This window comes from Erpetoichthys calabaricus, chromosome 14 (genome assembly GCF_900747795.2).
Source record: "Erpetoichthys calabaricus chromosome 14, fErpCal1.3, whole genome shotgun sequence".
Taxonomy (NCBI): Eukaryota; Metazoa; Chordata; class Cladistia; order Polypteriformes; family Polypteridae; genus Erpetoichthys; species Erpetoichthys calabaricus.
This window is the reverse complement of record NC_041407.2, coordinates 59,318,810-59,345,846: the sequence shown is the minus strand read 5'-3', so window position 1 is coordinate 59,345,846 and position 27,037 is coordinate 59,318,810. Positions and strand designations below refer to the sequence as shown.

The window sequence follows — 27,037 nt, the reverse complement described above, 5'->3', positions numbered from 1 at the left end:
ATGGTTTTCTCTCTCTTGTGGTTGTTGCCATACTGCAGTTAGAACCTTTGAGGTTTCACCCACAATGCTACTCTTTTGCTAGCATAAAAAACAGAGTTGGTCAAGTCTGTGATCATTGGACTCTCTTCTTCAGTAAGAGAAACACTTTGCGTAACATATCATCTCTCTTGTTTGTACACCAAGGCTGGATTGAATGTTGCACCCACATCCAACTCCTTTACTGACAGTCTTCTGCTCTTACGGTCTGGCGCTAGATTACATTCTGGAGCAGAAGGGTCACTCAAACATTTGCTATGACCACAGCCTAAACATTAGGGGTCCTATCATAGAAAAGAGGTTAAGACCAGGTAGTGAGAGACCAGAGAGTGTGTATCTAGAGTTTGCTATAGGTTAAAAAGGAAGGAATGGTCAATCTTGTATTAGTTACTGGGGCACACATAAGCCTAGCCTTTTGGTTGAAAATTTGTGCAACGATTTGTCCAACAAGGTTGGTGATGGTTGAGCTATGAACCTTTGCTCCCTGACTAAGTGGAAATGTTACCATTCCGAGACATCCCTAGATGTCAGATGCCTGTGATTGATAATTTTAATCGGAGGACACCCAGAGCGTGCATTCTAAAAAATGTCCTATGAGGAGAACTTATGCTTCAGCATGTCAGGGAAAAACAGTGTTTTACAGCTGCAGCTTATGCAAAACTCTCACTTGCGATGTCAAAGCAAAGTGAGTACCTAATCCAGGGCTTCAAAATCCTCCAAGGCATTGATAAAGTAGATCCAGCAGAATTCTTTCAACTTAGTGGTGAATCGCATTTTTGAGGGCACCAGTGGAAATTAAGGCAAAGTACATTTAAGACTGAAGTGAAGGAAGCACCTATTTATACGAAGAGCCATGGAAATCTACAATGAAGCATGTAGCTGAAGCAGAATGTTTGATAACCTTTAAGAAGAATCTGGATGAGATATTGGGACAGCTTAGCTATTAGCTAAACAACTGAGTTTGATGGACTGAATGATCTCCTCTCGTTTGTCAAATTTCTTATCTTTTTATGTTTATGCAGGTCGGCACTACCATCATGTCCTGCACATTCCTTATATATCATCTATACAAGTCCAATTTAGTGTGGACAAATAACCTGAAATTCCAGTGCTTGGGGAGATGCCAGGAGGTGTTTGGGGGAAGATACAAACACTATACTGACAACAACCTAGATGGGATTTGAACCTGTCTATGGAACTACTAGCCACTGTACAACCTTCCTACCATAATTAGTTTATATCAAAATTTCAAAGTAATGATTTTTATATGTTTCTGAGATTTGGGAAGAAACTAAAGAGCAAGGAGAAAATCCACATAATGAAGGAAAGAACATGCAAACTCCACATAGACAAGTGATTTGAGGCTGAAAATGAACCCAACGAAATTCCTTGGCCCTCAAAGAAACTACACTTGATACAGTGTCCCCATAACAGACTACTTAAGTTATATATCAGATTTCAAAAGTTATGATGTCTTCACATGCTTTTGAGAGATGAGAAGGAACTGGGCAAAACACAGGTAGGGAATGAGCATACAAACTCCACAAAAGCAGAAATCTGAGTCCAATGTGGAATACAGGTCACTGGAGACATAAGGCAGCAGGGCTAACTACAGTGTCACCTAATATAACAATACGTTATATGATAATATATAATAATAATAATAATGTCACCTAAAATACATTTAAAAAATTGTATGAAAAAAAAGTTGAAATTACTCATACACTGTAAAATGAAAACCACAAAAAAGAAATCAAAATCTTCAAATCAGTCTGAAAAATGTCAAAATAACCAAGGGCAGAAAACTTTTAAATATACAAAGTCCAGGTCAGTGTACGCGACTCTGGACAAAAAGATTGTTCATGTTTCAAACCCAGATTGTATTTTTTAAACATTTCTTATTGCCCTCACTGTAGTTCATGGCTAGAATAATGTTTCCTTCCTTGTGTGTTTCCTTCTACTGTTTCATTACAGATTGGTATCTCTAGAACACCCATGGCTGCTTGTTTGAAGCTGCATTCAACTGGGACCAATTCAGGGTAAGCCAGGCTGTGCTGAAGTGATAAATGCGAAGGGCCGCCTTGCCATTCAAGATTCTGGCTATTAGGAAGCACGATAAAGAAACAACACAAGCACAGACAGCCAAGTGCCACGGCTGCTTTTAAGTGTGCTGACAAACTAATTTAGTTCCTCTGAAGGGAAAGGTAAAACATTTTTCAGTGGTCCATTTTCCTTGTGATTGGAGCAATAGCTTACATTGCTAACCATGAGCATATTTGCATTTATTTCCTTAGCAGAAAATGTTATCCAAATTGACTCACAAAAAAGGGCATCATAATCGAGTAAACATCAGTCTAAAGGACCGTTTAGGAACAAGTGTTACAAGACAAGGTTACAAAATTGATCACCCCAAGAGACCAGAAGAACTCAGAATAAAATGCATACAACTTATAATTCCTAGATGATAAAACTCAACCACTGATAGACAGAAATTCACAGAACAAGAGACTCTTCAAATGCTTCTTAAACACATTGAGGGAATCAAAATTTTGATGGATGTGGGCAGCCCGTTCCACCAGCTAGGAGCTACACCTGAAAAGTTACTGCATTGAAATTGATACCATGCAGAGATGGTATCACCAGATACTGTTCAAAAGCAGACCTGAGTGGTCAAGAAGGAGCACAGGGCTTCACTAGTGTCTCCATATAGGGCCAGACCTATTGACTGCCCTGTAGGCAACCATCAAGGATGGGAACTGGTTCCGCTTCAGGAAGCTAATGTAGTGATCTGAAAAGAGGAGTGATATGTGCCCGTCTTAGCTGGGTGAACAGCAGGCACATACTGGTACTCCTGCTAGCAGTGAGTTGCAGTAGTCCAGACATGACAGAACCAAAGTCTGGACCTTAAGTTGAGTAGTATGCTCCATCAAATACAGACTGATCTTGTGGATACTGTATAGAGTGGATCTGTAAGACTGAGAGACAGTAGCAGCATGGTCCTTGAAGGACACATAGTCATCAATCCCCACCCCAAGGTTTTGTACCAACTTGGAAGGATGCCAGTGGTAATGAGCCAAGCTGAGCAGAGATGGGATGCTGAACAAATAAGTAAGATTGGCTAACAACAAGGTCTGTCTTTGCCAGACTGAGCTGGAGATGCTGTTCCTTCATCAAGGCTGTAATATCAGTGAGACATGCAAGGATTCCAGCTGATACCACACAGCCCTCTGGTGGGAACGACAGGTACAGTGGTGTATCATCACACAGCACTAAGAAGAGAAACCATGGATGATGGGGCCAAGTGAGGAGGCTTATAGATAGATGAGGAGGGGGTCCAGCAATGATCCTTGGCATATGTCATTAGTAAGCATCAAGTAGAATACCATTTCATATCATTAAATCAATCAATCAATCAGCAAGATTTGGGATTATTACAAATAAATAAATACAGGGTGAGTTAAAATTATGTTAACATTTGCATGGCAGAAACAATTTATTCACACACCATACTTCATATGTGCATGATGATTTACAGGAATGTCTCAACCTGTTCACCATCATGTTCAACACACAAAAACCAACGAGCAACAGTACCATTTAAAGCCCCGGACACACATTTTGTGGGGAATAGATGATATCACAGTCTGTATTCTGTTCTTCAGGTCATTGATATCATGAACTTTCCTGCTATCCACGTGCTCCTTCTCCATACCTCATAACCAGTAATCACAGGGTGTCAAATCAGGGGAGTGTGGAGGCCATGGCAATGGTCTACCACGACCTATCCATTGACCTGGAAAGGTTCCGTTGAGATAAAAATAATCCATTAGTGTTAACATAATTTTGACTCACCCTGTATATTTAAATAAATAAATAAATATTGGTTACAGCGGTGATGGGTCAGACTTTCAACTAAAATGTACCAGGTGAAGCAGTTCACAGATAAAATCATGGATTTTCTACCTTTTTTTAAAATAAACAGACTCTTAAAAATGATAAAATAGCTGACTATCTTACATGACATTAGAAATTCAATACTGAAAAACTTCAGCCATCTCTCTAACCCTCACGTAATGCTCTGACTAATGCAGGTCTGCGTATGCTACTGCCATCATTTTCTGAAAAGTTGTTTTTTCTTGCTGCCGCCACCATCTCTTCTGCACACTGCAGATCAAATGTAGGCAGACAAAGTTTAATGTCCATTTAGCACACCTGGCCCATGTCTTTGTTAAATCTTTCATTGTGGATATCAGGGGCTAATTTGGAAAGGTGAGGAGAACCCCCCCCCCTCCTCCAAATGTTAATGCCACTTGCTGAAGGGTCAGGTTATCACTTGAATTTGTCCACATGTATTTAAAGGTAATTAGTCAATTTCTGGTCTCCAGAAACAGCAGGTAAGAAGCAAAGCTGAGCAGAAATATTTCATAACATTCCCAAAGCTGTGTAATCAAATTCTGGGTTGTGGTTCCTATCAGCATCACCCAAAACCAACAGTGGATAAGGCAGTAGTCCATCACATGGCCCCATATCAAATACGTTTTTCCAGTTCTTTTTTAAACCTACTTAAGGTAAAGCTAACATTTCCATTCTCAGATCTTGCCCTTGGGAAGGAGTTCATCTGGTACTTGTTGTGTGCAGCACTGGAGTCTGACTTGCTGGACTCAAATCACACAACTAACATTTTTTTTATACAAGGAAGAGGAACAAAAACAGCAAGCAAGACCCCAAGGAGCATAAATGAGTGCATCGCAACCTGCTGCTCTGTAAACATATTTCGGATCTTCCTGTTTGTAAGATGGCATTTTTGCTGCTTTGGAGGAGGTTAATGAGCACCAATTAAAAGCTCACTTAGGTAACTGATGTGTGTGCTGACTTTAAATTTCAAATTGCTCCTGCTTTTAGAGATATTTGCAGTGATGTGTGGCTGATGGCTAATGATTTTTCAAAGAATTATTATCACTATGCTGTATATTAGAATTAAAACAGAGAGGGGTAGTTAGAAAGGGAGGCCAATGAATGAGGCTAGCTGATGTGGTGGGTGGGGAAATGTGACCAAATGGGTGGGAGGTGGACCTGTGAGCCGTCCCTGGCCAGAAGTCCTAACTCATTAGGTCTGCCTGCTTTAACTTTCTTCCAGCTGGGTCAGTGTGTTCAGTTGGTCCATTTGGCTGCTACAGCTGACTTAACTATATTCTAACAGGTCTCTGGATACAAGAAGAACTTTCTGAATTTGCACATGGTGTCAGATCTCTGTATGGTCACGCTGTGTGGCTCTACCCCCAGGTGACTTGTCAACAGCAGCACTGTGGTGGTCAATACACAAAGTGAGACTAACAGCCAGTCTGGGTGAGTCACTGTCATGAACAGGTAGGGCTACAGTCTCCTGGTTTCAAATTTGGGCTGGTTCTGTAGACAGTACTGGTGGGGTCATGGTGACTGCACGGTTGTTGCTTTGCAAGGCATTTTTATTAACTTGTTTGCCTACTTGACATCAGAATTAAAATGTTAATGATGTTCTCATTCTCACAACTCCACAAAGCTTAATTATAACTATCATCCTTTTAAATAGCTTATACACTTAACATACAGTGCATCCGGAAAGTATTCACAGCGCATCACCTTTTCCACATTTTGTTATGTTACAGCCTTATTCCAAAATGGATTAAATTAATTTTTTTCCTCAGAATTCTACACACAACACCCCATAATGACAAAGTGAAAAAAGTTTACTTGAGATTTTTGCAAATTTATTAAAAATAAAAAAATTGAGAAAGCACATTTACATAAGTATTCACAGCCTTTGCCATGAAGCTCAAAATTGAGCTCAGGTGCATCCTGTTTCCCCTGATCATCCTTGAGATGTTTCTGCAGCTTCATTGGAGTCCACTTGTGGTAAATTCAGTTGATTGGACATGATTTGGAAAGGCACACACCTGTCTATATAAGGTCCCACAGTTGACAGTTCATGTCAGAGCACAAACCAAGCATGAAGTCAAAGGAATTGTCTGTAGACCTCTGAGACAGGATTGTCTCGAGGCAAAAATCTGGGGAAGGTTACAGAAAAATTTCTGTTGCTTTGAAGGTCCCAATGAGCACAGTGGCCTCCATCATCCATAAGTGGAAGAAATTCGAAACCACCAGGACTCTTCCTAGAGCTGACCGGCCATCTAAACTGAGCGATCTGGGGAGAAGGGCCTTAGTCAGGGAGGTGACCAAGAACCAGATGGTCACTCTATCAGAGCTCCAGAGGTCCTCTGTGGAGAGAGGAGAACCTTCCAGAAGGACAACCATCTCTGCAGCAATCCACCAATCAGGCCTGTATGGTAGAGTGGCAAGACGGAAGCCACTTCTTAGTAAAAGGCACATGGCAGCCCACCTGGAGTTTGCCAAAAGGCACCTGAAGGACTCTCAGACCATGAGAAAGAAACTTGAACTCTTTGGTGTGAATGCCAGGTGTCACGTTTGGAGGAAACCAAGCACGGCTCATCACCAGGCCAATACCATCCCTACAGTGAAGCATGGTGGTGGAAGCATCATGCTGTGGGGATGTTTTTCAGCGGCAGGAACTGGGAGACTAGTCAGGATAAAGGGAAAGATGATTGCAGCAATGTACAGAGACATCCTGGATGAAAACCTGCTCCAGAGCGCTCTTGACCTCAGACTGGGGCGACGGTTCATCTTTCAGCAGGACAACGACCCTAAGCACACAGCCAAGATATCAAAGGAGTGGCTTCAGGACAACTCTGTGAATGTCCATGAGTGGCCCAGCCAGAGCCCAGACTTGAATCCGATTGAACATCTCTGGAGAGATCTTAAAATGGCTGTGCACTGACGCTTCCCATCCAATCTGATGGAGCTTGAGAGGTGCTGCAAAGAGGAATGGGCAAAACTGGCCAAGGATAGGTGTGCCAAGCTTGTGGCATCATATTCAAAAAGACTTCAGGCTGTAATTGCTGCCAAAGGTGCATCGACAAAGTATTGAGCAAAGGCTGTGAATACTTATGTACATGGGATTTCTCAATTTTTTTATTTTTAATAAATTTGCAAAAATCTCAAGTAAACTTTTTTCACGTTGTCATTATCGGGTGTTGTGTAGAATTCTGAGGAAAAAAATGAATTTAATCCATTTTGGAATAAGGCTGTAACATAACAAAATGTGGAAAAACTGATGTGCTGTGAATACTTTCCGGATGCACTGTATCTCATTGATGGTGGTAATTTTTTTAATGGGATTTAATTTAATTTCACGTGATGTGGGTATAATTAATTTTTTGCAATAGAGTCCATCAGATTCTAGTTATGCAGCTGGGCTAGTTACTCTTTATATCACACATTATCTCTGTCTCCTGGCACTCCTGTTTTTTTTCCCACCTCCCACAATGCCTGTATTGGGGAAATTGTCAACTCTAAATTGGTTCAATGTGAATGTGCCCTGTGCTCGACTGCTGTCCTATCCAGATTTGCTCTAAAGCTGACAGGACAGTCTTATTCACCCTGTATTCCTGCACTGATCTACATGGGATCACCAGACCGAAGGATACAGTATGTCTTCATCGGTTATATTGGAGACGGGGCTTAAATTCTATATAAATTTTTAATAAATTTTACATTTTTTAAAATTTTTATAAAAAAATGTATTGATTATAATAGGCAGATTCAAACTGAATACAAATATAATTTCAGATTCACTTAGAAATTTGTGGAAACATGAAATAAATTTTAATTGAATTAATAGTGTGTTTAATCACTTAATGATGCTGACACATTATCGTCATTCATCTGAGCTAAAAATGTTTTGCTGCCGATTTTCATTTGTACACGTCATCTGATGCTTCTCATTTCAGTGTCCAACAAGAATCACCCAGCACTGGGATTCCACTTGCCCAGATACCTCTTTCACAATGTTCCTCACCAACTACTCCAAGATTAGGAATGAAATCCAAATGTGAAAATGAATCTTGGTGACATGTTGCCCTTCACAGTTTTGTTTGCTTGAAGCATTTTGTCAATGAGTTGGATGTAGTTGACAGAAAATTCTCTACAACCTCTTCATATGCCTTCTATGTGATTATTCCCCACTAGAAGAACTTTGAGCTGATTGTCATTGATGAGATATCTGATTTGTGGACAAACAAAAATGTTTTCCTTAATCATGGCATCAACTATTTATGAAAACACCTGTGTCACACATCAAAATCCCTCACTTTCCTCATTCATCGCTTTCACAAATTCTTTCATCACTCCCAATTTTATATGAAGACTTTGTACAAATATCTTTGGTTGCTAAGTAGATTATGTGGAATATGTTTCTGTCCTGAGCTAAATGATTACAAATTAGACAGTTCTTTTCAATGTGATGAATTTACATGTAATGTAGCATAAGGGTTTAAGCTGTGGACTTTGGGCTTCAGACCCTGAGGTTGTGGGTTGGAATCCTGCTACTGACACTGTGTGGCCATGAGTGTATCACTTCATGAGCCTGTACTCCAACTGGGGAAAAAAAGCAAAACTAATGTAATCAATTGTATCTTAAATTAACTGTTGTAATTCGCCTTGAATAAAGGTGTCAGCCAAGTAACAATAAAAAATTAGATTCTTTAGCATGGCTGTCCCTTTTGCAAATGAAACAACAGTACTTGGTACTGTATTTCTGAGCTGCATTCCTAGTAGCCACTACTTCTGTATCACCTGTGGTGTACAGCCCGGACACAGACAGGTAGACATGATTTTATCACCCAACACACGTTTATTTACACTGTTTACACAATAAGTGACCCACACAACCCAGTGCCGCAGCACCAATCACCCCAAAGTCCAGGCCTCACAATGCCTCTTCTCTCTTCTCAGGTCCACCTCCACTCCTCTCTTCCGAGCTCCGTCCTCTTTCACCCGACTCCAGCCATCGAATGGAGGGAGGTGGCCCTTTTTATGTGCTCCAGGTGCCTCCCAATGAGTGACTGCCGACACTTACAGGTGTGGCGGAAGTGCTGAGGGCCAGGGCTCCTCAGGCATTGGGGCGCCCCCTGGCGGTGACCACGGGCCCCTATAGGGTTCAGCTTCCAAGCTCAGTTCCCGTGGTCCCCAAAGCCACCAGGGCGGTCGCCCCCTCGTGGTCTGGAGGAGGCGTAAGCCCTCCTCCGGTCTTTCCGGGTATCCCGGCTGGGTGCCACCCCCAGCCGCTTGCCACACACCACAGATGCTCCAGTTGTGGTTGTTGTGCTGCATATGTACTTATAATATGGGAGAAAATTACAAGAAATTGCAATAAAATGGTATGTTATAGGAAAATGTAACAATGTTTTTTTTTGATCAAGAAGCCAAAATCAATAAAAATATACCCAAAAGTGTTCAGGAAGCAAAATGTCCCTTATCCCTTGTGAAAATCCATGAATATGTCTTGGGTCCATAATTGTACAGTACTCTAAATATATTGGACTAAATTAGGATGAAAAATTTGTAAAGAACATGAAACAAAGAACGATTACTGCTCAAACAAATACATGTGTGAGTCTGGCTGCCTAGACAAAGATGCATGGCGTCCCCCTGATAAAGTGTGAAGTTTAGCAGTTCTTTAGCGAACTGCAACTTTTTACAAAATATAACATAATAAATCTTTGTGTATTTTAATAATGGCAAACAATAAAAATGATTAATATTACAGTTACAAATAAATCCAACAAAACACTAGGCACAAACTGATAAACACGACACAGTCCAGCTTCACAGATCTAGATGATGATGGTGCAGTTATGAAATGAAAAATGTGAACAGCCTTCTGAAAGTCATGTACTGTATGTTGTCCAGCCATGATGCTGATGTAAATGAAGATTTGTAGAAGTTGAGAGCACCTTCCCAGACTAATACATTTTCTAGCCCAGACAAAAATCAAGCAGGCACAGGACAAGAATATCAATCAAGAAAGAACTGTAACCCAAAAAACTGTAACCATAATTCTACTGTGCAGTGAGGTGCTGAAACAAAAAAAAAACCACTCGACAATCTTATGGCTTAGTTTAAACAGATAACTAGCGAAAGCTTTATCTTGTTTTACCCAGAAGAACTCACATAGGGCAGCACTCCTGGGACTGCTGGGATTTGCAGTCCACTTAAATAGTACGGTTATAGTGTTGTTTATGTTTTTCCACAACAGTTCCCAATACACATAAAATAATATCCATTTAACTGTTGATGACAAACCTGTAAATAGGAAGAACTGTGAATAATAAACCCATGAATCTCAAGGCCAACCTGTACAGTATAGCGTAGTTTATGTTGACCTACTTGGAATGAGTAACATATAATGGTCTCCCTTGTCATATATGAGTTTTAGTGTTTATGAGGGGGTGTCATTTAAAACCCTGTTTCAAGTTACAACTTTTCTCCACAGTCACATGAATCAGTGTGGCATTTTCTATTGACTGCTACAAACAGCTGTATGAAAGAAAGTTATGATAGGCTGAGCAAACCAGCATCTTATCACTTGTATGAGCCAAATCCTTTAAGTTAATGTTAATGGTAAACTTACTTTATTTTGCTTAGTTTTTGAACTTGAACCGTTTATTTTTTAAACTTGGACGAAGTGCTGGCTCTGAGGATAGGGATCTGTGCCAAGAAATGGAAGGTTGCCAGTTTGAATCCCGTAAATGCCAGAAGTGATTCCACTCCGTTGGGCCCTTAACCTGTAATTGCTCCATGCGTATGACTTTAACCTGCATCCAGCCCTGCAAACAGGTCTTCCAACTGAACCTGGGGGTTGGTAGCAGGATTGGCACACACTGCTACACTTCATGCGAACTAGTGTGGTGCTGAAGTGTGCTCGGGTCCTAATTTGGGATCCTGAGATGGTTTGTTGTGTGGTAGGTGCAGCAATGTGCAGCATCAGTGCATGCTCCCAACCTCTCTCTCTCTCTTGAACGTGAACATACAGTAATGCAGCTTAACATAGATAATGGAAGATTCAGTTTAACCTCTATGACCTACAGAAATTAGAATGCTCCTAATTTTAACCTTGTGTGACAACAGAGTAGCTCTTAGACTGAAGTTAGATAGAAAGAAACATGAACTTTTGGACAGGTAGGCATTAAGGGCATATAGTTTTCTGACTGTTACATTACATCATGTACTTTATGTAGTGAGTGAGATAACATATAGAAACCTTAAGAAATGTAACCTAAATACATTCCTCAAACAGAATACCATGAATTAACTTTTTTTCTTTCTTATTTTTTGTGTGAACTGCTTCCTTTGATTTTCACTAAAATCTTTAAATAAAAAAAAAAAAAAAAAAAGACACTAGGACTGTGGAGTTTTTTATGTACAGCAAGTCATACTAGTGCTGCTTGTCTGTTAGCTGCATTTGAACTATTTTGAAACAATCAACAAACAGCAACATCAATCTTTCATGAAGTTAATCCACCTCCAGCCATTGCACCCAGTGAGTGCTGTTGCTGCACTGGGGTCCTTTCCTTCAAATTCTGTCCTCTCATCCACCTTTTGGAATAGAAGAGAGTGAGGCAGAAGACCTAGACAATCCAACCATGGAGTCTGAAGAATCTGGCACTTCCTCCTCTTTTCTTTCTCTATCACCCTCTCACTCAGCACGGCAATCACCAACCAGCTCAGAAAATGATGTCACCACCACCCCAACCTCCTCCCTTTACATGGCATGTTTAATTTTTAATGTCATTCCTGTACAGTTACTGTTTTTCTGATGCTTCATTTCTAATTAAAGTACAAATACTGTGTACATAAACAATGGGTATCATGTGATTGTTTTGTTTGAAAAATATATGTCTATGCTAAACAATACACAAGCAATGTGCTTAATGGGAGCTGGTAAAATGAGGTATTATTGAGTCATCATGAAGGGAAAATGCCCCTTTAGAGTGTGTTTTGATGACTATTATTAAAGACTGGAAGGATTATGTTCATTTTTATTGATTTTTTTTTTTATTTCAAGATATGAGTATCAGTCTTGGGACCCTGAAATAAAAACAGTTTTGTCCCATTTTACTTAATCGTAATAACATTTTCAAATTACAAGAGTTCAACTTACAAGGGTTTTTTCAGGAAGGCATTATGCTTGTAAAGAGGGGAAAGATTATAGATTATGGATTTTAAAATCTACTGCGCTTCTGTGGAACATTTAGGGGATGTGAGGCTTTGTGGGTGGTGGGTGGAACAAGATAAAGGCAATGAAAATGACAATGAAGAGTGTAGCAATGCATGCAATTTTGGAATTAAAACCAGAAATTGTCAGGTGGTGTAGTTAAAGCCACTGCCCCACAATTACAAAGAACCAGATTCAGTTCAAGCTGTAGATAATATTCATTACATTTATAATTTTCTACATGTACTCTGAATTTCTACCACATCCCAGAGACATACCTTTAGGTTTATTGGCCTGGCATGAGAAAGTGTGTAAGTGTGCCTTGCAATGAAGACGCATTTCATCCAGAGTTTAGCCTTATGGCTGATGCTCGTAGAGTGGGCTTTGGTTCCTCAAAGGCCAGTAATGGAAAAAATGGATAATTGTTTATTCTCTCTCACTATGATTATTGGGCTACTTTTCTCTGAATTAAAACAAATGACAGTATGTTAAAATTACAAGGCTAAATGAGGGCTGAATTGCGCTGGATATTCTGTCCCTTTAATTAATACAGGCAAAATTCCATTATAACGAATATCTTTACAACAAAATTTTCATTACAACAAAGTTTTTTTATGGTCCCGACAGTTTCCCCATATGACACGAGTCTATAGAAATCTCATTACTACGAAGTACATTCAGCAGATACTTTCATTATAATGACGTGCACAAAAGACCTTGAAATGCCTGCTTGAATCATCCACAGAGCAGTTAGTACTGTGGCCGCAGCTCAGTTGTGCACAATGATCCCCAAACAGAAACACTGTCATTTTTTTTCTTTCTTCGAACTTTCCTCGTACTGTTTTTTTTTTTGCTGTTTTTGTTTTCAGTGATACCTTTTACTTATTGCTCGTCAACATTTGAAAAACATCCTTTGGAATTTAACTCATTGTCACCCTCCTATAGAAACGGCAGACATGGAAAAAACGATAACAGTTCATATTAGAAAAAAAAAAAAACTTTAATTTTTTGCAGCTCTCAATTGCTACAAGAAAAAAGACGTTGCCAGTGAATTCGGAATTTCGGCATTGACACTGTCAACTTTCTTGAAAGACAGAGCAAAAAAAGAAGAAAAATTTTGGGTTGCAAACATATGTGAACTGCTGCATTTGAAGACGTCAAAAAAGCCGTTTTTATGTGGTTCAGTGATGCTCATTCAAGAAACATTCCTATTAATGCGGCACTCATTCAAGAAAATGTGAGGTTTGTAAACTCTCTTGGGACCTCCCCCAACTAGACAGCAAGCAGAAGAGCGTCCCGAAGTGCGATCTCCGCGTCTGTACAGGGCAATACAGTAGCAGGCTCACAGATATGCTATGTCTCTCCACCAAAGTAAACAGAAAAGATCTCGATGGGTGATTCAAGGTTAGGAGCACATAAATTGTAAATGCAGATAACAGGATTACTTGATCACTGACCTGCATGACCCTGCCTGACTGCTCTGTGTCTGTGTATAGCAGAGTGGTAGATCCCGCTACAATAAATAACTGTGCCATTCCTGTTTCAAGCTGAATAAAGCTGGTTTTGCTACAGTACTGAGACTAAGCCTCGTGTTTTTGGGTGCAAGACAGGGACTTATAGCGCGACCCGATCTTTTATGATTTGCTTCTGTGGCACTTCACTGCAGCAATGTGAGCCTCCTATTGCCCTGCCCCAGCAACGGACAAACAATCTTCCACAGATGCTGCAATCGCACTTCAGGACACACTTTAGCTTTGCGTTCCCGTTGAGTTCAGAAACCTCACAATATGAAGAAGAAATAATGATTCGGCTCCTGACTGATAATTGTGCTGCCCACAACATGCTTTAACATTCAGATAATGTTCGCTTTGAATACCTCTCACCCAATTGCACGGCAGCGCTTCAGCCATTGGATTTGGGCATCATTCACACCCTGAAAGTATATTATTGCAAGGAAATGTTGAGAAAAATTCTCGTCAGCATAACTTGTAGGCAGGAGGAGATTAAAAGTAACGCGAAAGAAGCTATTGAAATGATTGCAAATGCCTGGATACAAGTTAAAGAAAGCACTATAGTAACAAATACAGAATCTCATTACAATGAAATATTTGTTACAACGAAATATTTTTTAGTTTCCTGGGAGTTCATTATAACAGAGTTTTACCTGTACTTCAGTAAAAATCATTTTAATTCCTGAAAGATTACAACTTCTTTATAGGTAAAAACTTCCGAAAGTAAGAATTCAGAACATTTACCATGTCCTTTTCTGTATAATTTATGTATTCTGCTGTTTCAGTACAAGTCATCTTTATGTTTAATCCCTCTATTACTAACAAAATACTACAAGAACCTTCTAGGACCGATTTTGCAGCATTCTTCTCCAACTGTCCTTTGGCATTTCCAACTTTTCATTTCACTACAGTCCTACTATTATCACTAGAGTTGTATAATTTTGATGTATTATAACACATTTTTTCTTTTGTAAATTAAAAAATATATTACTTACTACTGAGGATTTCATTAAAAATTTCAATTCCCCTGGATGCACCCAGTCAGAGCACTGAAAACATCTCCACACCTATAACTTCATTCTTTCATTAGTACTTTGCCTTAATTAGCTTTACTAAATTAAACAGCTTGAGATTTTATTCTCAGACACAATAACAAAACTTTTTTATTTTATTTTCAGGTAATTTAAGGCCCTCTTACTCTAACATCTCCTGAAATTTTGCCTTTTATATATTGTTATAAAGTTGCATATTAACACTATTACCTGCATTGGGGATGAGGTTTGAAACATACTCTGAGAGGCATGTGTCTGTCCAAATTCCTTTTTGTTTGAACCCAAATTCTCTCACAAATACGTGATTCATCTCCCGACTCAAGACGACTCTTCAGACTGTAAATAGCCACTCTCTTAATTTTCTGATCTTGCATGCATCTATTTATACTGTACACCTCATCTCTGCAATTCAACCAGGTTACTGCTATAACATTATTTTTATCAGACAGACAGACAGACAGACAGACAGACAGACAGACAGACAGACAGACAGACAGACAGACAGATAGATAGATAGATAGATAGATAGATAGATAGATAGATAGATAGATAGATAGATAGATAGATGTCCCTGAAAGTTGGCATTGCTTTTTGGACCCCAGCAATGACTAGTGCGATTTTCAGGATTATCACCTTTATTTCTGATGATGCACCCTGGAGCATCTGTTTCCTTTGTTCTCCAAGCTACTTTTATTTTCTGCATTAAATGGGGCGGCCCAGTTGGTGCCTCAGCTTTTCTTTTGGACTCTGTCAAATCTATCTCTTGGACCGCTATTTGTATTGTCTACTCCCTCCTCAGTTCAGAGAAGATGCCTCAGGAAATGAACTGATCACACCCCATTGTTTCGACAAGTCCTGCCCTTCTGTTCCAGAGCATTTAAAACTGTTTGTCTTTAAGAGGCGTTGTCATACTTGTGACGTGAACTCTCTTCAGAACTCTATCACAGAGTCAGATCTGTGATATTCACAACAGGCAACACTCTATATTTTGGCTACCCCATGTACCTGTTTATTTACTAGATGCTCAATACTTTTTTATTTTGAACTTAAACGAAGTGGCCTGGCTGGTACCCCAAATGTTTTTGGGAATCTGTAAGTCACTGTTTCAGAATATACTGTATATGGCTTAAATTACATTATTTATAAAAGAAAGTGACTTTAATTAATTAACCAGAAATGCTTGTCATGACTACTTAATGCCATTCTCCAATAAAGGTGTTACATCGATTGACCAAATTTAAGTTCCGGTTCTTTGTGTAATCAAGCAAAATGATGCCACAGTAGGTGGAATGCAGTTAAAGCAATTTAAAAAGTAGCACAATTATTTTTTTTTCCCACTTAGATTTTATATGTACATTTTGCTGTGAGATAAGCCCACCAGTCTAACCTGCTTAGGAGATGTACATTCTCTCCACATAAGAGTGTTGAAGACACAGGATCCCCCTTGAATCCTGAATGCTGGCTAATGTGCAGAAGTGTTACCATTAAGGACTTTATTAACTTTTCCATAATTTAATAATTGATGAATGTACAGTTTCATATCATGGACAAATTAATGGATGATTGTTATACAGGTGTTTAAAGGTGATTTTGGAGAAAGTGAATCGGGGTTTTCTAATAAGCTGGGAACACATTATTATTTTACTGATTTAAAATACAAAGAAATAGTTATTTGATGTCTGATTTTTCACTTTCTGACTTATTTTCGGGACTGAATTAGAATCAGATAATGAGGACAACTGTGTCAACGGTTTTACAACCCCTCCATGTTTCCAGTTTTTATTTAAATTTAAGCAGTTCAAGTTCAGTGAATAATCTGAAATGGTACAATAGCAATCAGTAACGTGCTTGAGGTTAAAAAGAATGTTTAATTTACCAATATGTGAAAAATAATGTAGTTTTCACCGTTATATAAAAAGGCCTTTTTGAGGAAACAAGTAATGGGTTAACAACTTACTGCTATTCTGCAGCAGTTGAAGATAATTTAGCCTTCAAAGTTGATGCAAACAATTGCTACTGGTGTCCCAACGTTTGTTGATTACTTACAAACCCTCTGTCTGTATAAAAACAGTGTTAGACCAAACTGTGTTGATATACCCTCTAAAGTGTTATTTGGACAACACAGCACTGGAAATTGCTATCATAATCACAAGAAAAAGGCAATTAACAAAAGGAGACAGACAGACCATTTTAACCCTTAAAGTGTAGGGTTTCTTACATTTTGCAAACTAACCCAAGCGTCAATGAGTACAGTTTCCTACACCATCAAAAAGAGCTTGGAAAGTGGAGGAACTCTGACAGGAGTAAGTCTGGCAGACCCAAAGCCACAACAGAATCAGAAGACAAATTTCTGAGAGTCAAGAGCTTATGTAACTGGCACCTAGTGTACATATTCACTGATAATGGAGCCAGAGAGTGCGGACATGTTGTGTGTTTTATTTATTTTGACCTCAGAAGAGATAGTGTATTTCAGGTAGGAACTTGCATCAGTCAGGTGCACGACTACTACAACAAGACCTCTGAATAAATTTTGTTTTCCGCCTCAGTGTCAATGACTGAAAAGGTTCCCTCACAAGCTGCTTTCATTTTGATTCCAAACTCTCAGTGGCATGTCACACGCTTCCAGCAAGTAATATTACTTTTTCCCATACCATCTGAGTCCCGACACTTGCAACTGTCAATCCAATTTCACTGATTGCCTGTCTGGCACTTAAAAATGAAAGGCCCTGGAGTAATTAGAGCAGTCAGAGTTACGACCAATGAGGCAGTTCAGGAGTTGATACCACATCAATCCAGAATGATTATTTTTACAAGACAAGTTTATCCGGTTATATTAATCATTTCCAAATCAAACAACGCACCAATAAATTGCATCTTCCTGCCTTGGACAAGTTTTATCTACAAATCAATTTTACTGCCAACTGCAAAAAATGAATACATAAAAAAAACAGCTAATTGCAGCCATTTTCTGTCAAACTGCTGATCTTGTTAAGCATGTTATGCAAATATAAGCCATTCTTTTTAATCCTCAGTTGAATCCTAACAGGTGGATGATGTTCTGTGTCTCATCTTTTAACTCTAAACATGAAATGCACACGTGGAGACTTTAAATCAGCAAACCTTTAGTTACCTGCCTGTGGCATCTCCATTTTCAAAATTCCCCTTTCTCGCTTTTTTATGCATTCACTGTAAGCAGCGGATGGAATCTGACAGCTTCTAATGGTTGTAAAATGAGTCTCGGTTTTCCGTTACTAACTGGACACAAAGTCAACTCATCAAGTAGAATGATAAGAGAAATAGGGAGAGTTTGAAAGTAGTAAATGCATTATTTAGCAGGACTTTGTGATAAAAAGTTTCTTTTTCCATGCCCAACTGAAAAGCTCAGAGGGGTATACACAATTACATATCTCCATTTCCTGAACCTGCTTTTTATTCTACAGGGTAATATCTCCTGGCAGTAGCAATCAAAAGCAGGAGTCATCCCAGAATGTGACACCGATCCAAACAGAATACACACTAACAAATTAAGACTCACACGGCAACACTCTCTCAAATCACAAAACATTTTAATTGCCAATTATGTAACAGACACTTGTTACTGGGGCTACATGAAGCATGCAAAATATATCTGGACTGTTATTTAAGTGTTGCCTTTGTCAGCTTTTAAATTGTACAGAAAAAAGAAGCATGCTTGAAAAAGCTAATCCATCTGAAGCTAATGGATTCAAATACAGTATTTGAAGAATTACCATTTAAGGAATGGAATTTCTTGTTGTTCTACCAATCATGTTCCAGTTTACATAATTTAAAAAAGAATCGTTCATTTCAGGTAGAGCAAACCTGAAAAATCTCAAAACAATTGCTTAATCACTCCTTGTTACTTAAATGTTGCCATCATCAGTTGAAAAAGAAAACAAGTGCATCAACATTCCTCATCTGGACTTCATGTGACAGAAAGGTCCTTGGACTTTCTTGGCTCTCTTGGACTTTAATTTTCTTTTTGGATAGCTCAGTTCGAACTCGGTTGTCTGTTTTCATTTGTACTTCAAGGATTGTTTGGCATTGCATCCTTTACAGTAACTGCTTTACTTTAGACTCTTATTGCTTTCTACTTATTTTGTAAATAATATTGTGTGTATACTGTATATATTGTGGCCTGCAGGGGATGCTCTTGCAGTCCCAAAAAACTATAATGTAAAGGAACAAACAAAGTAGTAAAGCAAAAATGAAAAGACTCTTCACACCTCCCCGTTTACACCTTCTCCCTTTTTACTCTTCTTGTCTTGTCCTTCTTCCTGCCAAATAAATTCTCATCCACAATCTATCCAGTTCCAAGTTAAAAAATCAATGGCCTCTGGCCTCTTTTACACCCAATATCTGATCCACTTCTGGTCACTTCTCATAACAATACAAAACCCCTGGAGTTGTCTGCTTAGAGCTCCCTCTGGTGGTCCCAGGTGTACTTGCTACAATGCTGGCCCATTTCTAACCAAAGGGACAGACAAGCCTGCAATATATATTGTAATGGACACCAGGCAGGGCTGGCATTTTGGCCGGTATGGTTCAAGGTCCCTTACATGGCCGAGAGGCCAATTTATTGGAAGGAAAGGGAGAGACTAATTACATGGACAATTTGCTCCCCCAGGACTATTTGCAGCCCAGGACTATTGAGCAGCTAGAATCCTATATCACACAAGAATTGGACAACATCCCTCTCTGAGAAGTCCAGCAACTGGTCTACTCAGTTCCCAGACGTTTGTGGACTGTTGTTAAAAGATGAGGGGATGCTACACAGTGGTAATCTTGGGCCTGTCCCAACTTTTTTGAGACGTGTTGCTGCCATCAAATTCAAAATGACCTTATTCTTTACTTAAAATGGTACATTTTCTCAGTTGAAACATTTGATTATGTTTTCTATGTTCTATTGTGAATAAAATATGTGTTTATGAGATTTGCAAATTGTTGCATTCTGTTTTCATTTACATTTACACAGCGTCCCAAGTTTTTTGTAATTGGGGTTGTGTATAAACAAGGGATGTTTGAAAAAGTTTCCACACTTTTTTTTAACTCTATTTAATAAGAATTTCAAAAACAAATTACATTACTTTTCTATATAGTCACCTTCCTTTGCGATGCAATTTTCCCAGTGTCGCACCAATATTTTAAGGCCATCAGCAAAAAATGTTTTTGGTTGAGCGCGTAGCCACTGATGCACTGCTACTTTCACATCAGGGTTCTTTCTTCATTCCTTGTGGTCGTGGCTGTAGCTGCACATCCGGAGCTCTCTGCATCCATCACATTAGCATGGCCATTTTTGAACATTTCAATCCACTCATAGACAATTGTACAAGAGAGAACTTTATCCCCATACTGACCATACATTCGGAGATAAATTTGTGCTCCCGGTACACGTACTTCCCACAAAAAGCGTATGACAGAATGCTGTTCCTCTTTGTTGCAATTTATAAGTTTCACAGCCAACTTCACCACAGGGTGGCAACTCTTATACTAAACTGCAAAGGCAGCCGGCTTGCCAGCCAGAACTAGTCACATGACACTCTCAGTCAGGACCAATTACTACTCCTCCCACCTTCACATTTTCCAATGAAAATATAAAAGTGCAGAAACTTTTTGAACATCCCTCGTATATACTCTAAATATTGTGACGCGTGAGACTCCAAAACAAGAGGCTGAGTCTCAGTACTTTAGCAAAACCAGCTTTATTCAACTGGAAACAGAAACAGCAGGGTTATTTATTGCAGCGGGAGCTACCACTCATATATACACAGACGCTGTAAACGGGAATAGTCGGGGCCTGATCAATGACCAAGTTATACTGTTCCCTGCCATTGTAATGTCCCTTGCATCCCCCATCAGCGACAGGCACGTATAGTGCAATCTTGATCAGCTCGTAGTTGTTTCTGCGGCACTATGCTGCTGCGCTGCATACCTGCGGTTGCCTCTGCAACAGACAAGCAGTCCTCCACAGACGGGGCAGGCCCACTTTGGCATGTCATCCCATTGGGGGGGGGGGGGGGGGTGGTCCTAAAAGAGATCAGAAATCTCAATATATATATATATATATATATATATACAGTATATATATGTGTATATATAGTCACATGCGTACACGTGGGAGGCAGCTTAAGGGCTCTGGTGATGGTAGTTTCCTTCCAAACCAGGGGCTGGCACTGTGTTCTAATGTCTTCTCTCTTCCTCCCTCTGTAGAATGGAAGACTGATGGCCATTCCACTTAACTGACAATAGAATCAGTACTAGTGCTAATATCCACACAGTACAGGAAAAAGATAAGAGCCAGATTATTTATTTAAAATTTATTATTGGCAATCATGTTTAGCATACTATATTCAGTAAAGTATGAGTAAAATAAATGGGTGGCTTTAAGGTGCAGCTAAATGTCTATGTGAATGTTTACAACTGATTTTCTTGTTTTTACTGCCAAATGGGTTTCAAGTAATTTGCTAACTCTTTGCAGAAAACAAGCCACCTTTATCCTTAATAATATTGGATTAACTATCAGAGGCTGAGTTACTTGTCAGCATCAATTTTAAAAACTACTACTCCCAATCCTTTAAAATAAATAGTAGAAAACTCTGCAGGCCACAAAGCGAGAAAATAAAAGACCTCACTTCAAACCATAGCATGCCAGGAAGACTTACTTTCAGTTGGTGTTCTCCGCTGAGCGAGATACCCACTCACAATCTGCCATTCATGACGTCACACAGATGTTTCATTTTTAATCTGCTGGCTTTTAAAACTGTGTACTGAAAAGGAATCTTCATGACAGACGAAATATTCATCTTAAATTCTAACTCTTAGAATGCTAATGCAAGACATCAAATATTAATTAATGAGTAGTATCCTGGCCGTGATTGCGCATTTTCTTACCCTTGCAGAGGGCTTCATTGGAGATGTATTTAATACTCACAGTCAAAAAAACATGTTAGTAAGGTGAGTGATGGTGTTGGGACCACCTAAGCTTCCCTGCATTTGTGAATTGACCCCTTCTACTTTTTTAGCTCTTATCTTACTGACTGTTTAAAGTAGATGTAAAACATTATTTTTGCTACCATTACACTTTCAAGAGCTGCTTTGTAAAGTGCTCTCTGTGAAAAATGCTGTAAACACTTAAGGCTCTTTGGCTCGTTTAGTATTTCCCTGGCGTCCCACATGGCATAGTTTCAACGTTCATTTATTTATTTTCTCATTCACTTGTTCATTCTTTCATTTTTTTCAACCTATCCATTTAAGTACAAGCTTTATGCACTTTATTAGCTGAGATGAATCCCAGCACCTTGCAGATGTGAATAAGCAAAACAGGGAGCAGAGAGGTCACAGATCATTTACTAATCTGAAATTAAAAGTCAGCTTTCTCCAACAAATAGAATATGAAACAAAGTGTAAATAGTCTGAATTAGCATAAACTGGCCAAATTCGGGGTGTTCTTAAGAAATATAATTTTGGTAAAAGTACACAATAAACAATAACCAGATTTTTAACCACATTGTTTAATGCAATCTTGGAAAGTGTTATCAAAGTGATGCCTGAGGAGTGGAGAAGAAGTGTACTGGTACCGATTTTTAAGAATAAGGGGGATGTGCAGGACTGTAGTAACTACAGGGGGATAAAATTAATGAGTCACAGCATGAAGTTATGGGAAAGAGTAGTGGAAGCGAGGTTAAGAAGAGAGGTGATGATTAGTGAGCAGCAGTATGATTTCATGCCAAGAAAGAGCACTACAGATGCAATGTTTGCTCTAAGGGTGTTGATGGAAAAGTATAGAGAAGGCCAGAAGGAGTTGCATTGCTTCTTTATGGACCTAGACAAAGCATATGACAGGATGCCTCGAGAGGAGTTGTGGTATTGTATGAGGAAGTCGGGAGTGGTAGAGAAGTACGTAAGAGATGTATAGGATATGTATGAGGGAAGTGTGACAGTGGTGAAGTCTGCAGTAGGAGTGAGTGATGTATTCAATGTGGAGGTGGGATTACATCAGAGATCAGCTGTGAGCTCTTTCTTATTTGCAATGTTGATGGACAGGTTGACAGACAAGATTAGACAGGAGTCCGTGGACTATGATGTTTGCTGATGACATTGTGATCTGTAGCGATAGTAGGGAGCAGGATGAGGAGACCCTGGAGAGGTGGAGATATGCTCTAGAGAGGAGAGGAATGAAGGTCAGTAGGAACAAGACAGAATACATGTGTGTGAATGAGAGGGAGGTCAGTGGAATGGTGAGGATGCAGGGAGTAGAGTTGGTGAAGGTGGATGAGTTTAAATACTTGGGATCAACAGTACAGAGTAATGAGGATTGTGGAAGAGAGGTGAAAAAGAGAGTGCAGGCAGGGTGGAATGGGTGGAGAAGAGTGTCAGGAATAATTTGTGACAGCAGCAAGAATGAAAGGGAAGATCTTTAGGACAATACTGAGACCGGCTGTGTTACATGGGTTAGAGACAATGGCACTGACCAAAAAACAGTAGACAGAGCTGGAGGTGGCATTAAAGATGCTAAGATTTGCAATGGGTGTGATTTAATTGTGAAGATGGAATTGGTACAAACTTTAGATGATATTTTATCACATTGGAAAGATGAAAATTGACCAAATCTATGAAATCTGCTTGTGGAATATGTGACATAGTCAGATTTACCATCGCAAAGCATTTTATTAGCTCTCTGAACCGTGAGACAAAGTCTAAAGATTTTTCATCTGATGCCAGAACATCTAGCATTTCCACCAGAGCAATGACTTTTTAAATTTCGGGTTGAGGTTGAAAATTATCCAAAAAGTGGGCCAAATTTGGAATTGTAAAATATTTGACTACTTCAACTTCCCAACTCTGATATGCACATAAATCCAAACACCAAAGTTTAACATCTCCCAAGACAATGCATGGCTCTAGGAAGACAGGACACCATTGTGTAATTTTGTGACATACATTGACTTTAAATTTAGATTTATTTTTAATGGTTGGTTGATGTGACACACACAGTTTCAAGTCCTTCTGATCATCTACAGGACCAAAAATAGAGGGGGACCCCAAAAAGCTTGACACATCATATGGGATATATCATACATGGGAGTTTTTTCATACCTGAGAGTCAGGAGACATGGAACAAATACAACTGAAGTGATTTTAATTCATTCATAATTCTTACAAACACAAAATATGTGAATTTATTTTACAGTAAAAAACAGGGGGTGGTCAGAAAAGGGAAAACACAAAGTGTAAAGTGTAAACCTTACGTCTCACTGCCCCTTCCTCCTCCCTATTTAATAGGTGGTTTAGTTAATTAATTTGTTCCTCTCCCGAGTACCACACCAAAGCTGTGTGCCTCCCCACCTTCCAGCTCTACCTCCTTCCTTCTCCCTGATGTCTTCTTTCTACAGGTGGTGCTTCACTGCATTTCTACTTGCATAGCTCTGGCATTAAACATCTTTAAACACACTGTTGAGGTCACTCTCAACATCAGGGTCACATTACTGTAGATGACCGCATTGTGTACTGGATGCCCGAGTCCCTGCTCTCTACTGCCCCCTGCTAGCCTAAAGGAAGTGAACTGGTCTCCTGCCTGTCCAGATTTACTTGTTTAGAGGGTCAGGGTAAATTTCTGCCCTCTCATGTCCCATGTAAGTACTTCCAGTTTCCTCACAGGGTCCCACTCCCACATCTTGTTCTTGTGCGCATAGAGATTTCTTTTGAAGTCATCATGCATGTCAGTGTCTTATCATATGGGCACTCAGATGCATTTTCTGATTGCCAGTGTGATAGTTTAATTTTTAAGGAAGTTTCTTTAAAAGATCAGTGCTTCTTTGTGCATTCTTCTTTTGGGGGGCACCAATAAAATGACGCAAGGCAGTAGGAAGCTTTGAAGTAAACCTCCTCAAAACTGAGACCACCACACCGTTTTATATAATTGATTTGCAGGAATGATCTGAACTGTAAATTTTGTTTTCTACAATGTGTAATAAACTCTGAGACCTTCATTGCCGTTCACAAGACAGAATAAAACATCCATCCATCCATCCATTTTCCAACCCGCTGAACCCGAACACAGGGTCACGGGGGTCTGCTGGAGCCAATCCCAGCCAACACAGGACACAAGGCAGGGAACCAATCCCGGGCAGGGTGCCAACCCACCGCAGGACACACACAAACACACCCACACACCAAGCACACACTAGGACCAATTTAGAATCGCCAACCCACCTAACCTGCATGTCTTTGGACTGTGGGAGGAAACCGGAGCGCCCGGAGGAAACCCACGCAGACACGGGGAGAACATGCAAACTCCACGCAGGGAGGACCCAGGAAGCGAACCCGGGTCCCCAGGTCTCCCAACTGCGAGGCAGCAGCGCTACCCACTGCGCCACCGTGCCGCCCAGAATAAAACATCCAACAGATTTTGCTCACTCGGTTAGAGTAATATGGTGATTTCATCCAGGACAGCAAACCTTAGAACACTTAAAAACAAAATTACAGGGCAATTACCAACCAGAACTGGACAGGCGGAGAGTCAAATGGCTCTCATCCAGTTATATTAAAGCTAATTATTGTGCTCTGTCTAAGCACTGAATCACCAGGGCAACCAAAATTTTCAATCCATTAAGCCAATGGATTTGCACTTAGATACCAGTTAAATGTTTGAAGAGGATAATGATTTACCTGAAGGTAATGGTAGGGTCTTTCCTTGGTCTTTCCTGATTCCTGAAGGGACATGGCCTTCTCGTAAGTGAATCCAGGTCCGGGATAAGCTTCTCTTGCTTGACTCACAGTCATTGAAGACCACGCACTTCGTTTCAGTGAATGCCCACCTTCACTTACTTGAGCCATTGTACTACACCCTATGCATTCTCCCTGTCCCTTTCCCTTTCCATCCAATATTGGAAGTAATCCTCCTCGCCCTGCTGCAGACAGCAGGTAGCTACTGTCACTGTCTAGATTATCATCTGAGCTCCACCAGCCAGCGGTCTTACTTCTTTGGCGTAATTCACCACTCCTTCGATCTTTGCTTTTACTTCTCTTGCTGTGACGTGGGGCATGGTGGTGTGAGTGGTAATAGGATGACTGTCCATATCCTTCTTCTCCCCTGCTTCCAGCTCTGCTATCAGAACGAGTGCCATTGTATTCCCTTTTTGACGGGGCTTCCAGGGAATGAGATTTTGCAAACAGTCGCTGCACAGAATGAACTAAGTGACGAATCCTGCTTGGACTCTCACTTCGCTGCTCCCCACTAGCTGCTCTCTGGTACTGTAGAGTATGGAAGCCATCAGGATGGAAAGGGAGTTGCTTCTCAAACTGATCCAAAAGACTGGGAGGGAGTCGATGGATCTTTCCTACAGTGGGGTGAAAAGAAGCTTGGTGATGAGCTGATGTAGCTAGGCATTCCTCACATGGGTCGAAACTTTGACTGAGATGTGATCGAGGAAAAGTACCACCACCTGGTACCGTGTCAGTCCCACGGCCTGAGGAGTGTGGAAAATAATGATCGTTAAGCACTGGATATGGATCAAAGTTCATACGGGGGTCTTGTGTAATGGGCATGTAATCTCTAGGTGTGGCACAGTCCTCTGGGATACATTGGCATGGCCCTGAATCTGAGTGCTGAGAGAGACTTCCGCTTACATGGTACCCCTTCATTGCCACTTCATGCCTGACTGGTTAGGGGAGTGGACCACTTTTGGATTATCTGTGGAGAGACAGAAAGAAAAAGAAGTACGTGTCACAGTCATAATACACATCCAGAAAACTGATCACAAGAACATTTCTTAAAAACAAAAAAAAATGTTGATGAGAAAAACTGCTAATGAATGTCTGACAGAATCAACCACATTTACCTGTTGGTTTTGGAATGGTGGGTCTTTCAATTCATATCTTAAAACATTAGAACAGTCTAGATGAGAACAGGCCATTCAGCCAAACAACTCGTCAGTTCTATCTACTTAATTCTTATAAATTAACCATCAAGTCTAGTTTTAAGCATTCCTAGGGTCAACTGTCTATCATTCTACTTGGTCACTTATTCCATGGGTCTATGGTTCTGTGTGTGAAGAAAAAAATTTTAATGTTTGTGCAACACTTACTTTTAAAAAGTTTCCAACTATGGTACTGTATTCTTGATGAACTCATTTAAAGTAACAGTCTTGATCCACTGTACTAATTCCCTTCATAATTTGAAACATTTCAATCATGTCATCTCTTAATCTCCCATTGCTTAAACTGAAAAGGCTCAGCTCTTTTAATCTTTTTCCTCATATTTCATCCCCTGAAGCTCTGGAATCAATCAAGTCACTCTTCTCTGAACCTTC

At 39.9% G+C, this 27,037-nt stretch overlaps 1 protein-coding gene across 1 annotated transcript in view; it reads right to left on the bottom strand.

Annotated features, from left to right (window-relative positions):
* dlgap3 (discs, large (Drosophila) homolog-associated protein 3) overlaps nucleotides 1-27,037 on the bottom strand; it is a 739,519-nt gene that overhangs the window by 57,113 nt on the left and 655,369 nt on the right. Inside the window, exon 5 of the mRNA XM_051918736.1 lies at nucleotides 25,395-26,418. Within this exon, the coding sequence (XP_051774696.1) occupies nucleotides 25,395-26,369 (975 nt within the window). The 5' untranslated portion in view covers nucleotides 26,370-26,418. The remainder of the gene's footprint in view (nucleotides 1-25,394; nucleotides 26,419-27,037) is intronic.